This window comes from Grammomys surdaster, unplaced genomic scaffold (genome assembly GCF_004785775.1).
Source record: "Grammomys surdaster isolate TR1022 unplaced genomic scaffold, NIH_TR_1.0 255, whole genome shotgun sequence".
NCBI classification, from domain to species: Eukaryota; Metazoa; Chordata; class Mammalia; order Rodentia; family Muridae; genus Grammomys; species Grammomys surdaster.
The window spans coordinates 10,272,140-10,293,125 of NW_021604696.1; the positions used below are offsets into that span (position 1 = coordinate 10,272,140).

The 20,986-nt window shown below is 43.3% G+C and overlaps 1 protein-coding gene across 6 annotated transcripts in view; it reads left to right on the top strand.

Annotated features, from left to right (window-relative positions):
* Positions 1-1,673: 1,673 nt before the first annotated feature.
* Positions 1,674-20,986, top strand: part of Il1r1 (interleukin 1 receptor type 1) — a 74,602-nt gene continuing 55,289 nt past the window's right edge. For 4 of the 6 annotated variants that reach the window (XM_028775463.1, XM_028775461.1, XM_028775465.1 and 1 more), the window contains exon 1: positions 1,674-1,920. Coding sequence is in view for 2 of the 6 variants with exons in the window: in XM_028775459.1 (XP_028631292.1) it covers positions 1,918-1,920 (3 nt within the window). In the remaining 4 variants the exon portion in view is untranslated. Of the gene's footprint in view, positions 1,921-8,928; positions 8,993-20,986 lie in introns of those variants that run through there. The other 2 variants (XM_028775467.1, XM_028775460.1) reach the window with 2 other exon arrangements.

The window sequence follows — 20,986 nt, forward strand, 5'->3', positions numbered from 1 at the left end:
TGTGGAGGAGTGGGGGAGAGAATGGAGGCTGGATGTTTACCAAAATACATTATAAGCATGTATGATGTTCTCAAAATATTAAAAAAAAAAACACTGATAGTGGCCCTTTGAGGATAAACTTTCCATTATTGTTAAGAACTAGGTTCAGTTTCCCTTGGCTTAACTGACCCTGAAGGCATACACCAGGCAGGAGGATGAAGCATGGTTACCCATCCCCCTGCAGCAGCTCAGGGTTGCAGTTATTCCTGTCTGTGCTTAAATAGGACCATTTGCTTTCCTTAATTACCAGCTCATCACAGCTGCCTGATTGCTGCCTAGCACAAGAAAGCCTTCCAGAAAAGGATACCCAGAAGGGTGAGACAGACTGTTAGGAAACCACACAGTTCCTGACTGGACAAACCCTGTTCCCAAACCAATCATCTGGATGCCAGTTAAGACTTAAAGAGCTGAAGCAGATAGGACCCTACGTCTGCCTGACTAAGGCATCTTGTGAGAGGTACTTAATCTAGCATGTTGTCTTCATCTTCAAAATGGATCTAAAAGTTTACATTTCCCAGAAGAAAGCCTGACTCAGATCCCCACCAGCCCTTGCAGAGAGAAGATAAAGTCTCTCTGATCAGGGAGATCATTCCAGAGAGCCGAAGGGGCTGTTCCCCAGGGGACGGTGGAAAATACTAGAAGACAAGGAAAAAGAGGGGAGAGGGGATTCTGTGGGGTCCCCTGGAAATAAAGTGGCAGAAAAGGGATCTAAGTACTCAAAATAAGAACAAAGGTTTAGGGCTAGAGAAATGGCTCAGTGGTTAAGAACACTGATTGTTCTTCCAGGGGTCCTGAGTTCAATTCCCAGCAACCACATAGTGGCTTACAACCATCTATAATGAGATCCAATGCCCTCTTCTTGTGTGTCTGAAGACAGTGATGGTTTGCTCATATACATTAAATAAATTACACACACACACACACACACACACACACACACACTCATTATATATATAAAAGAAAACAAAGGTTTACCCACTTGGGAAGGGTACTGAGCAACCAGGAATGCCCATCAGGGTCAACTGACAGGGGACCTCCATCCTGGAGTAGGTGGTTAGGTGACTTGCTTCCTGTGATAGCAGAGTAGAGGTCAACATGGTGATAGGCCATACTCTTATGACACTGAGAACATTCTCATGAGTGCAGGGCCCAGGAGAAGCAGCAGCAGTGCGAAAGCCCTGCAGCAGCCCCCACCCTCCTCAGGGGGCAACAGGCTGTCAGGTGTAGGATTCTAGATCTGAACTTTGTAGAACTGAGTGAGGTCTTGTGACATTGCCTGAAGACTCTCCGATAGACTGGGAAATGGCAGCATATGTTGGTGTGTGTGTGTGTGTGTGTGTGTTGGGGGGGTGGTTGAGATCCCAGGCCAGGCTCTGTCTATGAGGAATCAGGGCAGGGCTGTAATTCTAGGCTGGGTGTATGTATGTGAGTGGCTTCATCTAGATTTAACGTAAGGTTAGACAACAGGAGAAAGCCTGCCTTGGGAAACGTGGGAGGCTCATGTGCAGCCAGGGTACTAATATTTCATAAGGGCTTGGCACGTTTGCTGAATGCTTCTGGCTTACTGCCCAGGTCTGCGTTTCCTGTTCATAGTTCCCCAGATGTGTCACTGCAGGATTAAAGCCCAAGAGGCTCTGACCCAGGCGTCATCAGGACCCACTTTCTCTGGGTCGTCTGACAAGAAGAGAGCTGTCCGTCACTCTTGTACACCCCATACCCCTCTCAGTGTTCTCTTGGAAGCAAAGCAGAGAAGTAGGTAATGCTGGCCTGGGCTGACTGCGGGAGGTAGTTTTGGTTTTAACAGCAGACTTCGTCTCGGGGAGAAACGTTGCTGGATGTCGTCAGAGTTCCTCGTGCCCCAAACTGTGAACAACCCAAATGGTAAGATGGCTTGCTGCACTTTAGGATTTTCTGTCTCTGTGTTTTTCCTTCTTTTGGGTTGTGTGGAGATGTTTACTTCCACACGGAGGAGTTAATTGGGAAGGACAAATGGAAACTGAGTAAAGATAACACTATGCAGAGTTTCTTGGTGATCTGCGTCCCTACAGGCACACTTAACATCAAGATGTGTGTGTGAACATATTAAGATCGCCTGCAGTTATGTTTCATTGTGTGGGAGATTCACTATGAAATACACAGAAACTATAGTTTGTAAGTACTTTTAGGGCTTGTCGTAGACTCCTTTGAAGCGTACTGTTTGATAGTTAACATCCCTTACAATGTGCTACTTGTAAGCTATCACAGTCATGGCTCTTGCATCAGTGGGGAGAGTTGTAAGGTGAAGAGCCTTTTCTCAGGTTGACTTAAAATGCCGTTGCGGACCTTAGAACTGAGGCATCACTTTGCCTTAGCGACTGCAGTATAGATAGAGGGGCACACTCACACCAGAGAGCTCTTGGAGGAAGTCAGTCTCACTAGAGGGTGTGCTGAGGGCCTTGCAAAGCTACCACCAGGAGCCACTGGTTACATTTGAAGTGATCACGTACCCTACAGGCAACGCTCTCACACACACACTTCCTTCAGTACAGGTTAGAAAGCAGCCTTGTTTTCTGACTATATTTGCATTTTGAAGAAATATACTCATACTACATATGTTTTATTACTTTGCTTTACCTTCTAGCAAGATAGTGTGAGCAATTTTCATAGCAACGAGTTTTTTTTTCCCAAGGCATTATGGGTTGGGGAGAGAGCTCACTGTGCATACAAGGTGGGCAGAGACTCCCAGATCTGGGGAGCCTCCTGGCCAGGAAGTCTGGACCACTGGAGAGCTCCTGGTTCAATGAGAGACCCTATCTCAAAATTAAAAAAAAAAGGGAGAGAAGTGATGGAAGAAGACACCAGAGGTCAGCTACTGGCTTCCACATATGCCCACATGTTACTGCGCACATGCATTCCACAAGCTTTTAAAACATGTTACATATCTTATTAAATCGTATTGACAGACGAGATATTATTTTCTTCTCTATTGTTAGCAACATGAACATTAAAAAATCATTACAATTGAACCTTAGCATCTTCTCATGAGCATTGCCTAGGGGTAACTTCTCAGAGATGGAATCCACTGTTTAATAAATCCTAGGAGTGTGCTCGCTGCATAAGCCTCCATCATAATTAGGCAACATTTTCACTAGCACTGGTTTTTATCTATCTATTTGTTTGTTTAATGATGAACTGCACTAGTCTGAAAAATAGACAAAGAACACTTTTCATTTTCTTCAGTGACTTTGGTAAAAACATTCTGGAAACTTCTGGTTTCTTCTCTGTCCTTCTTTTTTAAAACACCAAAGTAGTGCCCTTTTTTACGGTAACTTCTGCCAACCTAGTTTCAGAGGTCTGTGACCTCCTTTGATGTCTCTCAGAAAGTGTGCTGAGGGGGCGTGGTTAACTTCTTTTGCTCTGACTTTTACCTGGGGGAAACCTCATTAAGGTTTTATCGGTTTTTATCTCTTCTTTAACGTAGACTTAGATTCAGAGGCCGTGTTTGTTGTGTTCTAACAGCATGTGGAATACTGTAAATAAAGATGGTTCCCCACTTATCATTTCTTAAGCATTTAGGACAGCATGATGCCCTTCTCACAGGGATTGTCACCACCTGTGAGCTTTGTTTTGGTCTCCAATGGCCAGTTTCTCTCTCAGGGCTTGCTTGGATTGTGGTTGACCCTCTAGTGTGCTTTCAGCAAGCAAATCTGGAAGAAGCCAGTATAAAGGAGACAGAAACTTTGTTACCCAACTCTTTAATATTCTAAAACAGAAACTAAGAGATTTAACAACAACAAGAAAAAAATCAACCCAGATAGAGCTTCTCTGGGGTGAATGGAAGGTAGGCTTTATTTCTATTTTGGTATGTCTGTAAAGTTCTTAATGGGTGTTTCTAAGCAACTGAATGCTTGGAACCTGGGCTTAACCAGAACATGACCGAGGGGAAGAAGGACAGAGTGGCTTACTCCATCTCTCACCTATTGCTAGTCGGCACTGATCAGGACCAAACGGATGTTTATTCTGAGAAATGGGAACAGCTACTGTAGCAGTTGTAGACCTGAGATCCAGTCTGGGTCCCTTTTACATCTACAATGGAAGGGATCATTTTTGCTAGCTTGTTTTGAAGATTAGGAAACTGAGGCGTAGAGAAGTGAATCTGTTGATGTTACAGCAGGAGTTTCTGCAGTGATAGGATTCCTGGTTCAGAGAGCCTGACTCTGGAGCCCAGGGGACTTAGAGAGAACGTTGTCTGGCTCTGAGCTGCTGCTGTTTACTTGAGTATCTCCTTCCATCTTGCTAGATCTTCCCTGAGGAAGAGAAAATGTTACATTTTTCTCTGTTCGTTTTGCTCTATTGTCCATATTATTTCGTTTCTTTCCTAGGAGCCTAAGCATCACCCTTAAGCATTACCAAAGATCCCAGAGCTGAAACTTTCTGAGCCACGTTCACACAACGCCACAAGTGGAAAATTCCACCCACAAAACTTTGCTTCATGCACAGGATTACGCAAAACATTATATCAGATAGTGTGCAGGAGATTTAGCTGAAGCAAATGGCTCTCACTCTCAAGGTGTCTCTTTCTGTTCATGTAAATATTCTTCTTTTGTTTTTTGTTTTTCGAGACAGGGTTTCTCTGTATATCCCTCCCTGGCTGTCCTGAAACTCATTCTGTAGACCAGGCTGGCCTCCCATGTAACTATTCTAAGATGGGAAAAAAATAAAAGCCCACAATCTAAGACACTTTTTTTCCTAACTCAGATAAAGGATACTTATTTTTCTGTTCTTGGGACAGATGAGCAAGCCAAGACTCACAGCATCAGTAAAAAGCCAACCATGAAACCCATCAGTATGCATCAAATGACTTTAGCTCCAAGCCCATGGACCACTGGGTCTTCCACAGCTGGGAGCTAGTGTCCACTGTTCTTCTATCAAATGTCATGAGATGTTGACTCTGCTGCCTTTCGAGGTGCTGAGGCTACAAACTCCCTGACAGACCTCTTTCTTTTTTCTTTCTTTCTTTTTTTTTTTGGTTTTGTTTTTCAAGACAGGGTTTCTCTGTGTAGCCCTGGCTGTCCTGGAACTCACTCTGTAGATCAGGGTAGCCTCGAACTCTCAAACTCAGAAATCTGCCTGCCTCTGCCTCCCAAGTGCTGGGATTAAAGGCGTGCGCCACCACCGCCCGGCGCAGAGCTCTTTCTTAATCTCTTTGAATCTACAGGGGCCAGTGGAAAATGTCATCTGGTTTTAATTTTCTGACCATATTCTCCCTGGTTGGATATTCAGTTTATCTTGTCAATCTAACAATGATAGGTGCCTGAAACAGGTGGAGACTCTTCGAGCTTTCACCTGCTGAGTAGGCAAGACCTCACTAAGGAAGCTCAGGGACTGTCCCTGAGACGGCTAGGGTGAGCTGCAGGCTCAGCAGTGGAGGCTACTTGGAGGTTCTCATGAGCAACTTCTCTGTCTTCCCTCGGCTTTGCTGCCCTGGTTATAAAACAGGCATGCATACAATTACAGAGGGATTTCTATTTACCTTTGGTTAAACTTTTCCACGAACTGTTGCAATCTTAAATTTAGTTAACTTACTGGCAATGCTGTGGATTAAACCCAGGACTTTCCATACTCTAGGCAAGCGACTGAATCCCTGAGCTACATCCCCAGCCCTAACTCTGTAATTTGAAGGTAGGATAGTTAAATACAAACATGGTACATGGTTTTCTGTCTTTATACCTTCAGAGGTCTAGATGGTAAGATATTTTGTAGGTCACTGACTTTAAGTAGGTGACACATAGCTCATTCACATTTGTACTTAAAAGACTGTTCAGGATGTCTCTCTCCTCCCTTTCCGAAGCATCCTCTTTCTCTGGTCTTTCATGACAGGCACTCTTCTGAAGGGTTGTTTATTGATGTCCACTTCTTCCTTACAGTGCACACTGTTCTGTATCCTGTTCCATTTCTGTGTCTACTAGGCTGCGTTTTAACTCCCTGGAGGTCCCTGAAGGTGTCTGTAGTCCTTTGACATGTTCATCAGTGTTGCCGTGGAGAACAGCTTGCCCCTGTCATTTTGCAGAAGTTCAAGTACTCATGCCTGTAAGCCAAATGTGACTCAGATAAACACATCACTTCCCATCCACGCCACAAGCTGATACCAATGAGCAGCCCCATCAGAGATACTCAAGAGACTTTTCCTATGTACTTCTTATCAGTCTGTGTGTGTATGTGTGCGCGCGGTATCTATGTATATGGTGTCTGTGTGTGTGGTGTCTGTATGTGTGGTGTTTGTATGTGTGTGTGGTGTATATGTATATGTGGGTGGTGCCTGTGTGTGTCTGTGCTTGTGTCTGTGTGTATGTGCCCATGTGTCATGTGTGCTCACTCTTACATGCATGTGTGGAGGTCAGCTGGTGATATCATTTGACTTTATCCTTTGCTCTCCATCTCACTTTTTGAGACAAGATCTTTTCTTCAACCCAGAGTTTGCTGCTTTGACTAGACTGGCTTGCCAGCAAGTCCTCAGGATCCACCTAGCTCTGCCCTCTGAGGGCTGGGCTTACAGATACCTGCTGCCACGCCTAGTTTTTATGTGGCTCCTGGACATCTGAATCTATGTCCTCATGCTTACACAGCAAGGACTTTACTCACTGAGCCATCTTCCAGGTTCACTAAGTTCCCTAGTTTTTATTGGGAGGAATAAGGTAAATTCAGTGTGTTTTACTATTATTACTTTAAATTTCAGTGTGTTTTAAACCGAATCAAAATGTGAATGAAGTTGGGCATCCATTGTCTTGGTTTAAAATAATTACTGATCATTACTTCTATTCACTTAGCAATTAATTTTTGAGGGCTTGCCTTTTGTGTGGCCACGGGATACCAAGATAGGTGAAGGGGATCTGGCTACTACTGGGAAATCCTGTGATAAGTACCACGAAAGTCTAAAGGGCTGTTTAGACAACAAATGGCTGGGCTCTACCTTACTCTAATAATTGGTGCTTTCTGAGAGGAAAGGAGGGGTTCTCAGGCATGAGATGGAGAGATCTGGTACAGGATCATAAAAGTTGTGTGTGAAGAATCAAGCATAGTGGCACACCCGTATTTTAGCATTCTGAAGCCTGAGACAGAGGAATCACAACTCTGAGGCCAACATGGCCTATAGGTGAGAGGAGACCCTGTCTCAGACACAGCAATCAAGCAATGCCTATTTATGGATCAAGATGTCTATACATGGTGGCGAAGGGATTGGGGGAGGGTACCAGATGAACTGGGCACAGAGACTGAGGGCAGATCATGGTAGGCATTGGGTCAGAGGTAGGTCTTTGGATTTTGTTGGGAACGTCAGATAGACTTAGGTTGTCAGATAGGAAGATGGTACTGGTGCTTCCACACTTGAAGCTTGCTGACTGTTCCTGCTCCCCTGGGTGACACTGTGGAAGGAGTACCCTATGCATCAGCATCTTTTGTTTGAGCCTCAAGAGATCATGATGGGGTGACACTGAGTGAAGGGCCTGTGCTTTACCAAGCCCCAACCTTAGCATGACACACATAATAATAAAAACTTTGTCTGAAATGGCCACAGAGACCTATTTAAAATAAAGTACATTTTATCTTTCCTAGAAGCAAAACACCGTTTAGCAGAAGCATTCTCATCTGTTCCTAAATTGGCTGACCGTTTTTCCTTCTGGTTCAGAGATTTCTGAAAAGCGACTTCCTGGATGAATTCCAAGTTCCAAATTTCATTCTGTGCTGAGGACTGTGCCAGATTCTACAGGTGGGGAGAGAAAGCGTGGGTAGAGAGGGGATCATAAAACTTAATTGGGAGAATTTGTCAGTCCACCCTGAGACACATCAGCTGCTGGCTATCAGATGGATGCAGACAGTGGGTAGCGAGGAAGGCCCAGCCACCTCGGAGTATAAGATAAAATCGGGCCTAGTAAGCATGGCTGCCAAATCTCAATTGAGGCTCTGCCTGAAGATTACTGTAGGTAGAGTCTTACACATCCTTTTTTACAGCTTCAGGGGGTCTTCTTATAGGTCCTTCTCTAGTAGCTGCTAGTGGGTTACAGTTATCTTGGTGGGGGCCTTTTAGATTGTACTCTACGGGTGCAGGTGGCTTAGGATCACCTCGGTAGGGGCCTTATAGATCTTTCTCTATGGCTGTAGGTGGCTTATGATCACCTTTAGAGATAGGAATCAGAGGTTTCCTCAGTACCACTGAGTGGATGGGGGCATGCTGAGGCTTCCTGATTTCAGTGAATGATAAATACTACCAGCCTTCTGCACTACACAACGGAACAAAGCTTCCGGTAGTCCTGCAGTCTGTAGCGATAGTGAGATGGTGGCATCCTCTTGCAGGTCATTGTCCCCTCTGGTCTATTACTATATGCTATATTATTATATTACTATATGAGTATAATATTATATTACTATATGAATTGGGTGTGGGCTGGACCGTGGCTTCCATTCTTACTGGCTCTAAGGGCTGGATGCACTCTTGTTATGGAGGAAGAGAAGACAGAGACAACACAGTTTTGATCAGACACAGTCACACCCATCTCTAAGGCTAAACTGTCCTAGGTGATCGTTTGTGGCCATCGAAGAGTAGAGTTAATATGTACATGCACAGGAGTGGGAATTCTTGGGATACAGCTTTTGGTAAATATGACCCCAGAAGCAGTGAGAGATCCGGTTTCCATGGACCCAGGCACACCTGGACAGGAAGTGGGGGAGCTGTCAGGTCACCTAACATCCTAGCAGCTTTATCTTCTGGTCCAGGGAGCAGGACAAGGGTTATTTCTGAGAAACGACTCCATATGAGAATTCCAAATGAATGACGCACACAGAACTGCTCCAGGCAGACTCAGAGGGGACTGCAACGTGTCAGTGACAGCATGAAGTTAAAAGTCAAGTGAAGTGAAGTCGCTTCTGGTTGTCGGCAGGGGACTGGCTCCTGAGTCTTTAGTCAGCATCATATAAAATGGTATGGTATCCACTTACAACCTTCTGTATTCCTTACACTGTTTCTAAGTAATATATAATATAATATAATATAATATAATATAATATAATATAATATAATATATAATATACAATATATATACATGTATATATACATACATGTACATGTATGTATAATATGAATTCTATATATTATAATTATACTAGACTATATACAAAATAGTGACAAATGAAATATCTGTGCAGGATCAGCAGAGACAAGCTGTAGTTGTCTGGACTCATCAAGGTAGAATGTATGGTTATGAAAAAGCCAATGATTTACAAAACAAGAGTTATAAACTTTGACACATATCTGTAAAAACTGAAGCATGTACTGTAGGATTCAGAGATATTAGACATTTGGTTTTCTTATGCTTGTGTGGAATGCTTGTTTAGCCTTTAATCTCAATGTGAGGATCTCAGAAGGTAGGCTCTCTTGGAGGTACTTAGGTTCTGAGGCCCTTGTGTGTCTGATCAGCTTTCAGAAAAGCCTAGCTTTCTTTTTGCCACATGTGCACACAGCAAGAAGCAGGTTCTGGAAACCCAGGAGGCAAGCTGTCATCAGATAGTGGATTTGCAGGTACCTGGACCTTGGAGTTCCAGCCTCCAGAACTGTGGGAAATATGCATTGATTTTTTTTTTTAAACCATGCTGTTCCTGGCAGTGTGTTATAGCAGTCACAACAAACTAAGACACTATGCCCAATCAGTTCACAATGATGGCATGAACAAATTAAAAAAAAACACCTTAGCTGGGATTTCAGCCAGTGTTTGTCTGAGCACTACGAGACAGTGAAAGAACAGGGAGCAGGTATGTTCTAGGACAGTATCAGCACACCTTCATCCTTTGTGGGTGCCTGGATTATTTCGCCAGCTAAGGGGGAGTTATTGAACTTGAACACGTCTTTTCTGTTGGGACGCTGAACCTCTCAGCACTAAGATAGTTTCCTCTTGTCTGAGGTCCACAATGGGGCTGCTCAGGCATTGCTACCAAGAACACAGCCCAACATAACCACAAAGCCAACACATTCCAGAGCTGTAATTACACCCCCAGAGGTTAGTGTAGCTCCCACAATTCTAGAACTTGACTGGAAATCCTGAGTCAACACCTCCTAGATGCTTTCTTGCCTATGGTTTTATTTGCTCACCTCTTGACCTGTCTCTGTTCCTGAGATGGATGAGTGGTCATCCAGTCTTAGAAGCTGTACCTCCTGACATAGCCTCTTTGTCTAGGGACTACCTCACCTGGAGGTTCCAAAACAAAGAGTTAGCAGGCATCCCACCGCTTGATGTCACAACCGGGAGCTTTTAAGGCTTCACTTACATTTCTCCTGTGGCTTTTGTAATTTTCAATTTCTTCCTAAGGAGACTGAGGTTTAGTGATAGGGGTCATGTTTCTTGGGCTGTAGCAAATCAACAGAAGGCTTTGGATTTGCGCATTGGTCTTTTGGACTCTCTTCTATATCTTCTTTCTACATCACTCCTAAAGTGATCCAGTGTCTCAAGGAAGGGGAACAGGAGTTTATGAATGCATCTTTTAAAAAAGATTTTATATATTTTGGTTTTATGGCTAGATATGAGTATCCGCATGAATACACATGCCTGGTGCTCCTGGTGGTGACCAGAGGGTATTGAACTCTTTCAAAAGTAGAGATAGTTGTAAGTAGCCACCACATGGGTGCTGGGAACCGAATCCAGCACTTCTGTTAGAGCTGCAATACTCTTAACTTGATCCCGGTGATGTGGTTTTTTTTTTTTTAAAGAGATATTAAAGCTTTCTGATTGATTTATAATGGAGTTGCACTGTGAGAAACTAAACATAAATTAGAACTGTCATTGGACAGTGCACACAATCCACTGACGTCACCAGTCACCACTGCTTGGAGCACAGCATACTGTTGAGTGTTTGATGGCTGACTGGAAACCTTGCTGTAGCTCCCCTAAAATAATTAGGTACAGTACAGCAGCCCAGGAAAAGATCCAAATTCACAACACAAAGTGCAGTTTCTATGGCAAGGACCTCACTCTGGTACCATCATAAGGAGTAAACCGAAAGCCGAGCCACAGTGAATCTGGGTCAGTCTATAGTTGAACATCAGGGTCTGGGCCATACGTTTTTTCAGCTTGCTAACACTTAGCTGATTCCAGTTTCCATCTACCAACCCTGAAGGATATTACCCACACTGGCATCTGTGAATAAGCTAGCCTTAAAAAAGGTGTCATGCAAAAGCCTTATTTTTTTAGTTTCTGAAAGGATTGTGAGATCCAGAGGTATTTGGTAACAATTTGTGACAAAACAAATACAAATGAAATACATTTAACAACAAAGTACACATCCAAGCATTGTGGCAACCAACTAGCAGTTTCCATGGAATAGTTAAATGGATTCTGCTACGCGTGTGTGTGTGTGTGTGTGTGTGTGTGTGTGTGTAAATCTGGTCTCACTGACAGCTGCTCTTAACTCCTCTATAAAAGTACATTCCGAAGTTCTCAGGATTTCTTCCCTAGATGGGGGGAAAACAATCTATGACTTTGTTCAGTGATCGCACTCACAGTGACAGCACACATATCGAAACTTCTTTGACTTAAAAAAGAAAAAAAAAAACTCATGTGAACCCGCTATAACTACCTGTTTGAGTCAATTTCCCTCAAGGTTTAACAACTTTTCTATGCTAGTTCCTGAGTTGACTCACAGGGACAAAGGAAGGTTACAGCTTTTTGCTCTTTTAGGCAAATCTGAGGGGAATCCCAAGCAGCACCTCTCATTGTCTAGATGGGGATCAGCCTCAAACTGAGGTTGGTTTCACAGTATAAGCCGGATCCTGTGCTTACTTCCCCAAGATGAAGCTTTTTAACAATTTGGTAAGGTCATACGCCCTAGTACACTGAAGCTAGGTTCACGGGAGAGTGTACACTATGGTAGGAGGTAGGATGGAGGGGTGCTTCCTTTAGGGTGGGATTCACACTCAGTTGTTTTAGGGAACCTGAACTCTTTTCCTTGCTTGGCATCAGTCTGCAGCAATCGATAGAGAACAGTTGGGATGAGATTCTGGTAACATCACCCGTCTCTGTTATAAGCAGCAATTGTGGGTCCTGGCTGTGCATGGAATTTGCCTGGGGAGCCTTGAAACTACTGATGTCTGGATATTACCCCTGGGATCTGGGGTATGGTAGGTAGGTGTGAGTGCAGCCTGGGCTGTCAGGACTCTCCAGATGGTTATACTATGCATCCACTACTGCATAATATGGGCTGGCTGGGAATCACTGATCCAGGGAGTCACAGTTATTAAGCCAGTCAATTACCCACAAAAACAAGGAGCAGGCTAGATCAAGCGTGACTAGAGGGATTGCCAAATACTGCCTGCTGGGAGATATTTAAGTTTGTTTCTCAGAAAACATTGTGCCTGGAAGTTCTGGAAGGCCTGTGTCTGCTGACTGTGCATCCCACTTTCTCAGGAGCTGTGGGCATCAGGCATGTAAACAGGCCTCATGTTCATCCGTTTGACAAATATTTAAACATCTGCTTAGCTTAGCTGTCATCTGCTAGAGAGAGAGGATACCAGGGTCTTAAATGAGCGTCAGGGTAGAGAGGAGAGCACAAGCCGAACAAAGTAGGATTGCTGGGTGCCACAGACAGTGTAGGGTAGGGGTGATAGGCCCTGAAGGGTTGCAAAGGACAGAGCTATAGAGTGTCCTAAATATACCTTGGGAGTATACAATAACAGTCTCAGTGGTGAGGAGCTAGAGGAGAACTGGGAGGAGAATAGAGGAGAAGGAGGGAGGAAGAGGAGGAGGGAGAAGAAGAGGGAGAGGGAGAGGGAGAGGAGGAGGGAGAGGAGGAAGAGGAGAAAGGGGAAGGAGGGGAAGGTGAGAGGGGAAAGAGGGAGGGGGAGGGGAGGATAGTCTAAAGAAAATTGGTAGGACAAAAGCTGAATGAAAAAGAAGCTCACAAGACACCTAATAGGCTCAGATCCCTCAAGGACAAGGAGAGAGACTTGTTCAAAAAGGAAGGGCTAGAACGGAGAGAGGTTCAGTGGGGAAAGCCCTTGCCAAGCCTCAAGTGTAAGGACTTAAGTTGAGATCCCCAGAACTCACAGAAAGAACTCACAAGAACTCGTATTAACTCATGCAGAAGCAGTATTGCAATTCTGTAAGCCCAGGGCCTTACAGCAAGATGGGAGGCACCCTGGAAGCTCACAGGCCAGTTAGCATGGAGTACACAACTGTGAGCAACAGGAGACACTGCCACAAGCAAAGTGAAGAAAAGATTGACGTCCAAGGTGACTGTTTGACCTCCACATGCATGTGCGCAGAGGTGGTGAAGAGGAAGATGAAGAGACAGGGAGAAGAGAGGGGGATGAGGGAGGGGAAGAAAAGAGAGAGTGATACATATATTTTAAAGCAGAAGGGTAAAGAGAGATAGAATCAGCAAATCTAGAATGCTAGATCAGTGATCTGAGCTGTTTGGGAGGCAGAGGGAGTTCAGGGCGGTAGGCTTCAACTTTGGAGGCTGAGTACAAATGGAATTTGCTGGAATGGTAGCTAGTCCTCTAGTCTGGGTTGCTAGGAGAAATTGAGGGTTTTGTTTCACTTTAACTGGAGAAAAAAAAAATCCCATGTAGGTTACACAGTTGCATAGCCTCAGCGTTGCATTGACAAGGTGGGTGGATGGTTTGGCTTCTAGTGCTGGACAGACCCGCCCATCTCCTCCGCTCTCATTTTCTTTAGCTTCTAACACATTGCCTGCTCTCAAGTCCACTCCTAAGAAGCAGAAGGGTCTTTCTTTTGCCCCTGCATCATCTTGTTGTTGCTAGCAATGGCAGAGAAACCCTGAAGACAGAAAGCAAGGTGATTTGGACATTGGGTGGTTGGTTGGTTTGTCCCAAATGGACTGAGTGGTACTGGGCTGTTTACTCCTTGGGAAATATAGCAATGGCTATTATTTTATTTTTCAAATGTATGGGAAAATTAAAGCACAAGGGTTAGTCATATTTGGGCATGAACAGAAAATCATGTTTTAACTTTTAAATGTTTCTCAATATATTGTGAGGATTTTAATTCTAAGAAAATGCTTGGGTGGCAAAGGAGAGTAGAGAGAGAGAGACTGGCTTTCTTGTAGCTGCGGTCTCTGTCTTTCTAGCTAGGTCTGGTTATTGAGCATGTTACATTGTTTTGTAAGTGTTGGAACCCTCTCTCCCGCCTGGGTTTGCTGCTTTTCATTGGTAAAAAGGGTGAATTATGTTGGTCTGATTGGTCCTGGGGATTATGACATTTTTTGTGTATAATTTGCATGTGGATAGCTTCTCACTTCTGCTTCCTTGTGCTCTGTTGTCAATTCATAATTCCCTTGTGACACACATTTGGCTGGACTTGAAAGAATCTGATAGAAATGAGGAAGAAAAAGAAATCATGTTAAAGAGGTGGTGTTTCACCACACAACGAATCGTAGAAAGCCATCTACGTAAGGAAACCAAATACTGAAGAGTCTTAGGTATTTTCTCCTCTTGGAAGGCTGTAGTTTTAATATGTCAGTTTCAAATATTGGGCAATACCATGCCATAACTATTCTCTGGGCAGGCATGCGGACCACAGAGCTTCTAGCTGACTCCTTATCCCCAGGCCTGGGAATTCCCACGACTGTGCTGAGTTTTTTCACAGGTTTAAGGATGGAATTTTGGTCCCTGTGCTTGTTTGAGCCTCCCTAGTCCCCATTAGCTCCTTGTTTTCTCATCAAGCTCTGAGACCAGTTTTGGATAGTCACTCTTTCCCTATATAGAGCACCCCTGGAATTATAACACCTTCCCTGCCAGCTTTGGGGTAACCAAGTAAGATCTCCAACAAAGCACTTAATATGTACCATCTACCATGGCCAGTGTTCTATTTCTATTTTTGCCTTCACCTAGGCATTGCTATTCCCAAGATCAGTTGAGGAATTGGGTAAGACTGAGCAGGCACATTGGGTAGCACTGGCCACCTCCTCAGGCTTCTCCAACAAAAACTTCAGGCAGATGAAGGGATACTCACCCAAGAGGATTTAGTGCTTGTCTGTTTTGGTGATATCACAAAATAAAATAGATGCACTGTTTAATTTCTTTGGATTTCTTTGATCATGAAACCATTGCTAATGACTTGTCACCCCCAATTTCCCTGCATGGTCCATGCTTATTAATTTATTTAGATGAACTAAGATTTATTCCAAGCCTGGAAAGTCCCTTAGGAAAGCGTTATATGGATTTCTCTGAAAAGGCCTTTGAGTGTGGAAACTACTGGGCAGAAAACATTTACTCAGTTCTACTTCCAAGCAACCACTTGTTTCAAGAGTTAGCCTCTTTTGTTAAGACCTTGGAAAACTACCAGAGTGGTTACCTCCTGGAGTTTCTGATCAAGATCAGATCTGAACGCCTGTATCATTTCTACCAAAGAAATTTCTCTACATCACTACATATGCACAAGTACATATTAACAGTTTCTCCCTGTTCATAGCAATGAGTCAACATTTCACCATGTTAGACTTTTCTGGCAGATAGAAGCATCTTTATTTTAGGAGACATAAACAGACATCTTCATTCTACTTAAAAGTGGCGGCTGGTCACCATCAAGATGGAGACATACTGAGAAATTTCGGCAAGGGGAGACTGATTGGGTATCTCCTAATGGTGAGGATTCTATGAATATTCATGAACCAGGAGTTGAGAGAGTCTGTGGATGTTGAACATGTCATAAGAAGCCTGCCTGACATGGACTCGTAATGCCCCTTCCCACATACCTCTGTGTCTCAGCTCTGGGCTGCATCTGTGTCCTTCCTTTGTCATATCCCCTATCGTATGAGAAATCACTGACCAGCTCTCCTGTGCTCTGAAGCTATCCTAGCGAATTATAGAATGTGAGAAGTTGTAGGGTCCTTGATTTGGGGCGGAGGAGGGTGACAACCTTGCTCTGGAAATTGGTATTTGCAGCATAGGAGACTGCTTTTGTGACCATGCCCTATGTTTATGGAATCTTTATTAACATTTGTCAGTATTAGAACTGAGCTGGACTGTAGAACACCCAGAGAAATCCTTGCAGTGGGATAAACATCTCCATGTATCTGGTCACAGACTCATGCCAGATATGGACACATGGAACAGATCAAAAACAAGACAAAGTCTATTTTACACATGCATCTAACTTTATCAAAATAATATAGAGCCAACTCTGCAAATAGAAATTTATGTATTTAAGGGACACTAAGGATAAAATTTTCATGCTGACATTATTATAGGTGATACCTTTCTTTGGAGAGTTTAAATACAGTTAAAACATAATAAGATCCTTCTGGGCTTCACAAGCACTCTATTGTCTGTGGCTAGTTTTCCTTTTAAAACATTCTGTGCTGCCTGGTGAAGCCGGGCTATTCTCTGTGGAAACCATAGCAAAATCAGAGCCAAAAATCCAGAGAAGACATGTGCCATCTATTGGTTATTGTTTAACCTACCTTAAGTGCATGAGATTAACTTCTGGATCGTGACTCAGTGACATGGTCTCAGAGAGATTTCACATTCATTTAATATACTGGGAAATCTGTGGCAAACCTGGTGCCAGATGGCTTTCTCTACCAAACAGGGATTTAGTTTGAAGAGACTTCTCGGAAATTACATGACAAACCCAGGCTGTTAGCATTTGGTTGAACAGGTAGATCTTATTTATTTTAATTTCCTAGTTGCATTGAGATATGATTGGCAAATACAAGCTGCATCTTTTAAAGGTAGATATTGTGGTGACATGATGAATTCATTTAGTGTGGAATGAGCCCAGCAATCAAGTAACTTGGCATATTCCCTCATATGAACTTTTTTTTTGTCTATGGGCAGAACATTTATAACCAACAAACGTGCACAGAAATGTCACTTGTGATTTAAATCCAGACAGTCACCCACAGGGTGATGTTTTAAGGCTACAGTTTGTGAGGTTATTTTCCTAATTATCATTTTAAAATATTTAATGTATGCATGCACATGTGTGCTACATATGTGTGCATGCATGTGAGAGTGAATGTATTCACTCATGCATGCATGTTTAGAAGCCAGAAGTGGATGTGGTGTGTCTTCCTCTATCACTCTCTGCTTTAGTTTTTGAGACCACTCTCTCCCACTGAACCTAGAACTTGCCATTTTGGGTAGACCAGTTGGCTAATGCTTTGTCTTTACCCATCTTTGTTCCACCGACACTGGGGTTTTGAGACTCCATACCTGGCTTTCACATGATTGTTGGAGTTTGGACCATGTACTCATTTAGACTTGCCCAGCAAGTACTTTACCCACTGAACCATCTCTTCCACCTTTACAGTACTAGTTTGAAGGCAGAGCAGCCTTTGGCTGGTTGAAGTAGGTCATTAAAGGCTTGGCTTTGAAGTTTATGACTGCACAAGTGTGTTCTCTCAATTTTGGCAGCTCGAAGAAACTAGTTTGGTATCCATAGCAAATAGCCCAACTTTACAAGGCAGCATACAGGTATAAACCCTGCTTCTGGACTGTCTTCCCCTCCCCCACTACGGCTGTGTGTTTCCCATCAGGATGAACTGAACTCTCTCTGACTCTATCACCCACATATAGTTCCTTAATTTGCTTCTATTGGCTATTGTGTCACAGCAATAAAAAAATAGCTAAAACAGTTGCCATGTTGTATATCAGATCTCTGTAAGTGTAAGTTTATCTATACCCTTTGACCTACATCCTATCATCTCCCCCTGCCCAGCTCTGTGTAATAATTATTCTGCTTTCTATAAATCATTCTTGTGCTCATTGCTCTGTGAGGGAGTTCTGCTATGGCCCCTGTCCAAATTGACATTGACAAATTGTATAGAACAACTCATCCCCAAAGCCTCCCCTGCATATCAAATCTTTCATTTACTGCCCAGTGCATTGAGCCAAATAATTTCAGTACTCATCTGGCTGCATCAGCCCACAACCCTAAGTGGTGTTTAAAGTGAAAGGACTTTCATATGCAGGCTTTGAGGCATTTGTTGTATTAATATGTATGTGTAAGTGTGTGGGTGTTATACTTATGGTGTATATTTTGTGTGCATTGTGTTAATGTATATGTGATGTGTATATTTCTTGTGTGTATTGTGAACATGTATACTGTATGCTGTTTTTAAAACATTCATCCTATGTATATTGCATGTGCTCCAATGAGAGTATTGTGTGTGCTATAGGTATGTCTGCTGTGTGTCTTTTGAGTGTATGATGTAAGTTTTCTATGTGTTTTGTATACATGAGTCTGTTGTGCAAATGACTGTATTGTATGCATTATAATTGTGTATGTAGTGTATATTCTATTTCTATGTCTTATGAGTGTATTCAATGTGTGAAGTATGGATCATATATATTTTATATGTTGAGTATATAATATATACTTGGTGAGTGTGTATAGTGTATGCTGCACATATAGCATGTGTTCTGTATGTTGTGTGGTATATTTTTGTGAGTATACATCATGTGTGTTGCATGTGTTTTACATGTAGTATGTATTGTATGTAGTGTGTGTTGCATGAGGGCCTGGTAATAAGCTCATTTGACTATTTTCTTGACAGACACTTGTTGGATGGAATAAAGAATATCATTTCTCCATAAAAGACTCTGGGTACACAGTCCCAGGTGGCTAGCCAGTTTCCTGAAGACCTATTTGTGTTTATTTTCTAGCCTTCAGTATCAGACAGAGGGAGGCAGCCCTGGTGTGACAGACAGGTGTGGACCTGTCGTGTGTGCAGCCACCCACATCCTTGCTCTTGAGTTTGTGCTTTCTCTAACTCTTTTTCTATGTTAACTTCTCCACCCACTGTGTAATTCCTCCTTTATCCTGTTGGCTGTGTATTATTTGACTACAGCTTGCAGAAAGTGGGAATTTTATCGGATTTATTTCCAAGTTACACTTCCAACACAAGGACGGTGCTTGATATGGGCCATATGCACAATAAAAATGTTTGGCAATGAATATATCTTGTTTAGAGATGAGAATAAATGAGTTCCAGAATATCTAGTCAAGGATTTTATCCAAATGCAGGTGTTCTTAGAACCTTGGTAACATCTTGCTCAACAGTCTCCTAGGGCCCTCCCTCCTGTTCAGCATCCATCTAGTCTTGAAGGGATTGTGAAGTTGGCTTTAGTGAGATGTTACATATTTCTTGGTTCACGATGATCAAAAGGCCATGTTTTTTTCCCATGGGCTATATAACTGGGCACATCTGGCATCACTAGGAGTTTGGGCCTCAAGCTGCCGGATGCTCATAACCATGGGCCTTCCTAAGCCCTGGCCTCCAGTCTCCTGACCTCTCTCCAGGTCTCCTGGTTTCTCTCAGCAGCCTCAACTCCCACCCTTGACCCAGAAGATTTGGCAGCATCTCTGTACCTGCTGAAGGCAGCTCCCTCAGTGATATAGCTGCAGCTGCAAGCCTGCTTTAGCTGGTCTCACTGGTCTTCTCTGAGGGATGGATTCTCGAAGGCTCCTTTTGAGGAAGAGCTGTTAAGTCTGGAGGTGAGGTCTACTCTGAGATCTGAGCTCTTGACTTCTTTTTCTGTCTCTCCTTCTGTGAGCCCTTTATGCCAGACTTGGGAGGGACCTTCCTAGAGAGCTGTATGGGAGGCAGATCTCCTGAGCCACTTCATGGTCTATTAGTCTAGCGTTCTTCCATGACTGTTGAGGTGTAAGGTGGAATTGAGGATGCTTAAATGTATACTTAGGGGTTGGGTAGATGGGTCAGCCAATAAAGTGCCTGACTTGTAAGCAGGAAGACCTGAGTTCAGATCCCCTTAAAACTTTGGGTAGTACATGACAATAATCCTAGCCTTGGTGTGCAAAGGGGGAGTTGTAAACAAAAGGATCTCCATATCTGATTGGTCAGTCAGAGTAATTTAATCGGTGAGCTTCAGATTCGTTGAGAGAGTCTGTCTCAATGGTAAAGATGGAGAACAGTCATGGGAAAGCACGGAATTATCCACTGCAGGCCTCAGCACTCACACGCAGCAAGCAGACCCACTCCACAAAGCACACACTTTGCCTTTTAGTGAAGACTCACTTATTTTAGCAACTCATTTAAATTTATTTAGTACTTTGCCTTAATGTGTGCAATTTTAAAGTTAAGATGCTTCTTAACACAGATATGTGTCCTCTTCCCTACGGCACAAGCTATAGCTTGTGATACTTTTATTTAGACTTTTGTCCTGTTGTTGACTTAAACTCCACTCTGGGCTCCAGAGCTGGACAACCCCGTCTGTTCTCTTCAGTTTCAAGTGCACACAAGGCTGTGATGTAGAGGCAGTGTAACATGCACTTCCAGAAGCAAACTGAGCTGTCTTATAAAGGCTTAGTTTGTCAAAATAAAATATTCCTAGAGTTCTCATACTTGAAACATAGTTGGGTAAGCCAATGCAAAATTTATACAGAGTTTTATTGAAAATATTAATAACACACTTTGTCAGAGAAATAATTCTGGACGTCAATATAATACTTCACAAATGAAAATAGAATATGGCAGTTTAAAATACTGTCCGTTAATGAAGTCCTAAGAACATATGTGGAAATCTGTTCCACATGGGTCCTTGTAGGTTAACAGAAAGCAAAGAGTGAGACTTCAGGACTTTGCAACAGGGGTGGGATATGAGAAGAGACAGAGGGAGAGGAAGGAATTGGAAAGGGGATGAGGGAAGGAAACGTAGCTCCCTTGGGTGAGATCTTTCACATAAGTGCTCACACACCACCATGTGGTTCCCCATGCTGGGAAAGCTTCCCTCGTGGCTCTCAAAGCTGGGGATGGGAAGGGGAGATGCTCACTGCTCACGGAAGTGCTCCTTAGCTGCCATACATCCATTTAGAACCCAGAGATTGCTCACCATGAAGTTTCTTCTCCTTGCATCATATACTAGTGAGAAAAAAAAAATCACATCTTGTAGTGGGTTGCTCTAATGCTGCTTGTCTTCCAAATCTGTTTGCCCCAAAGACGA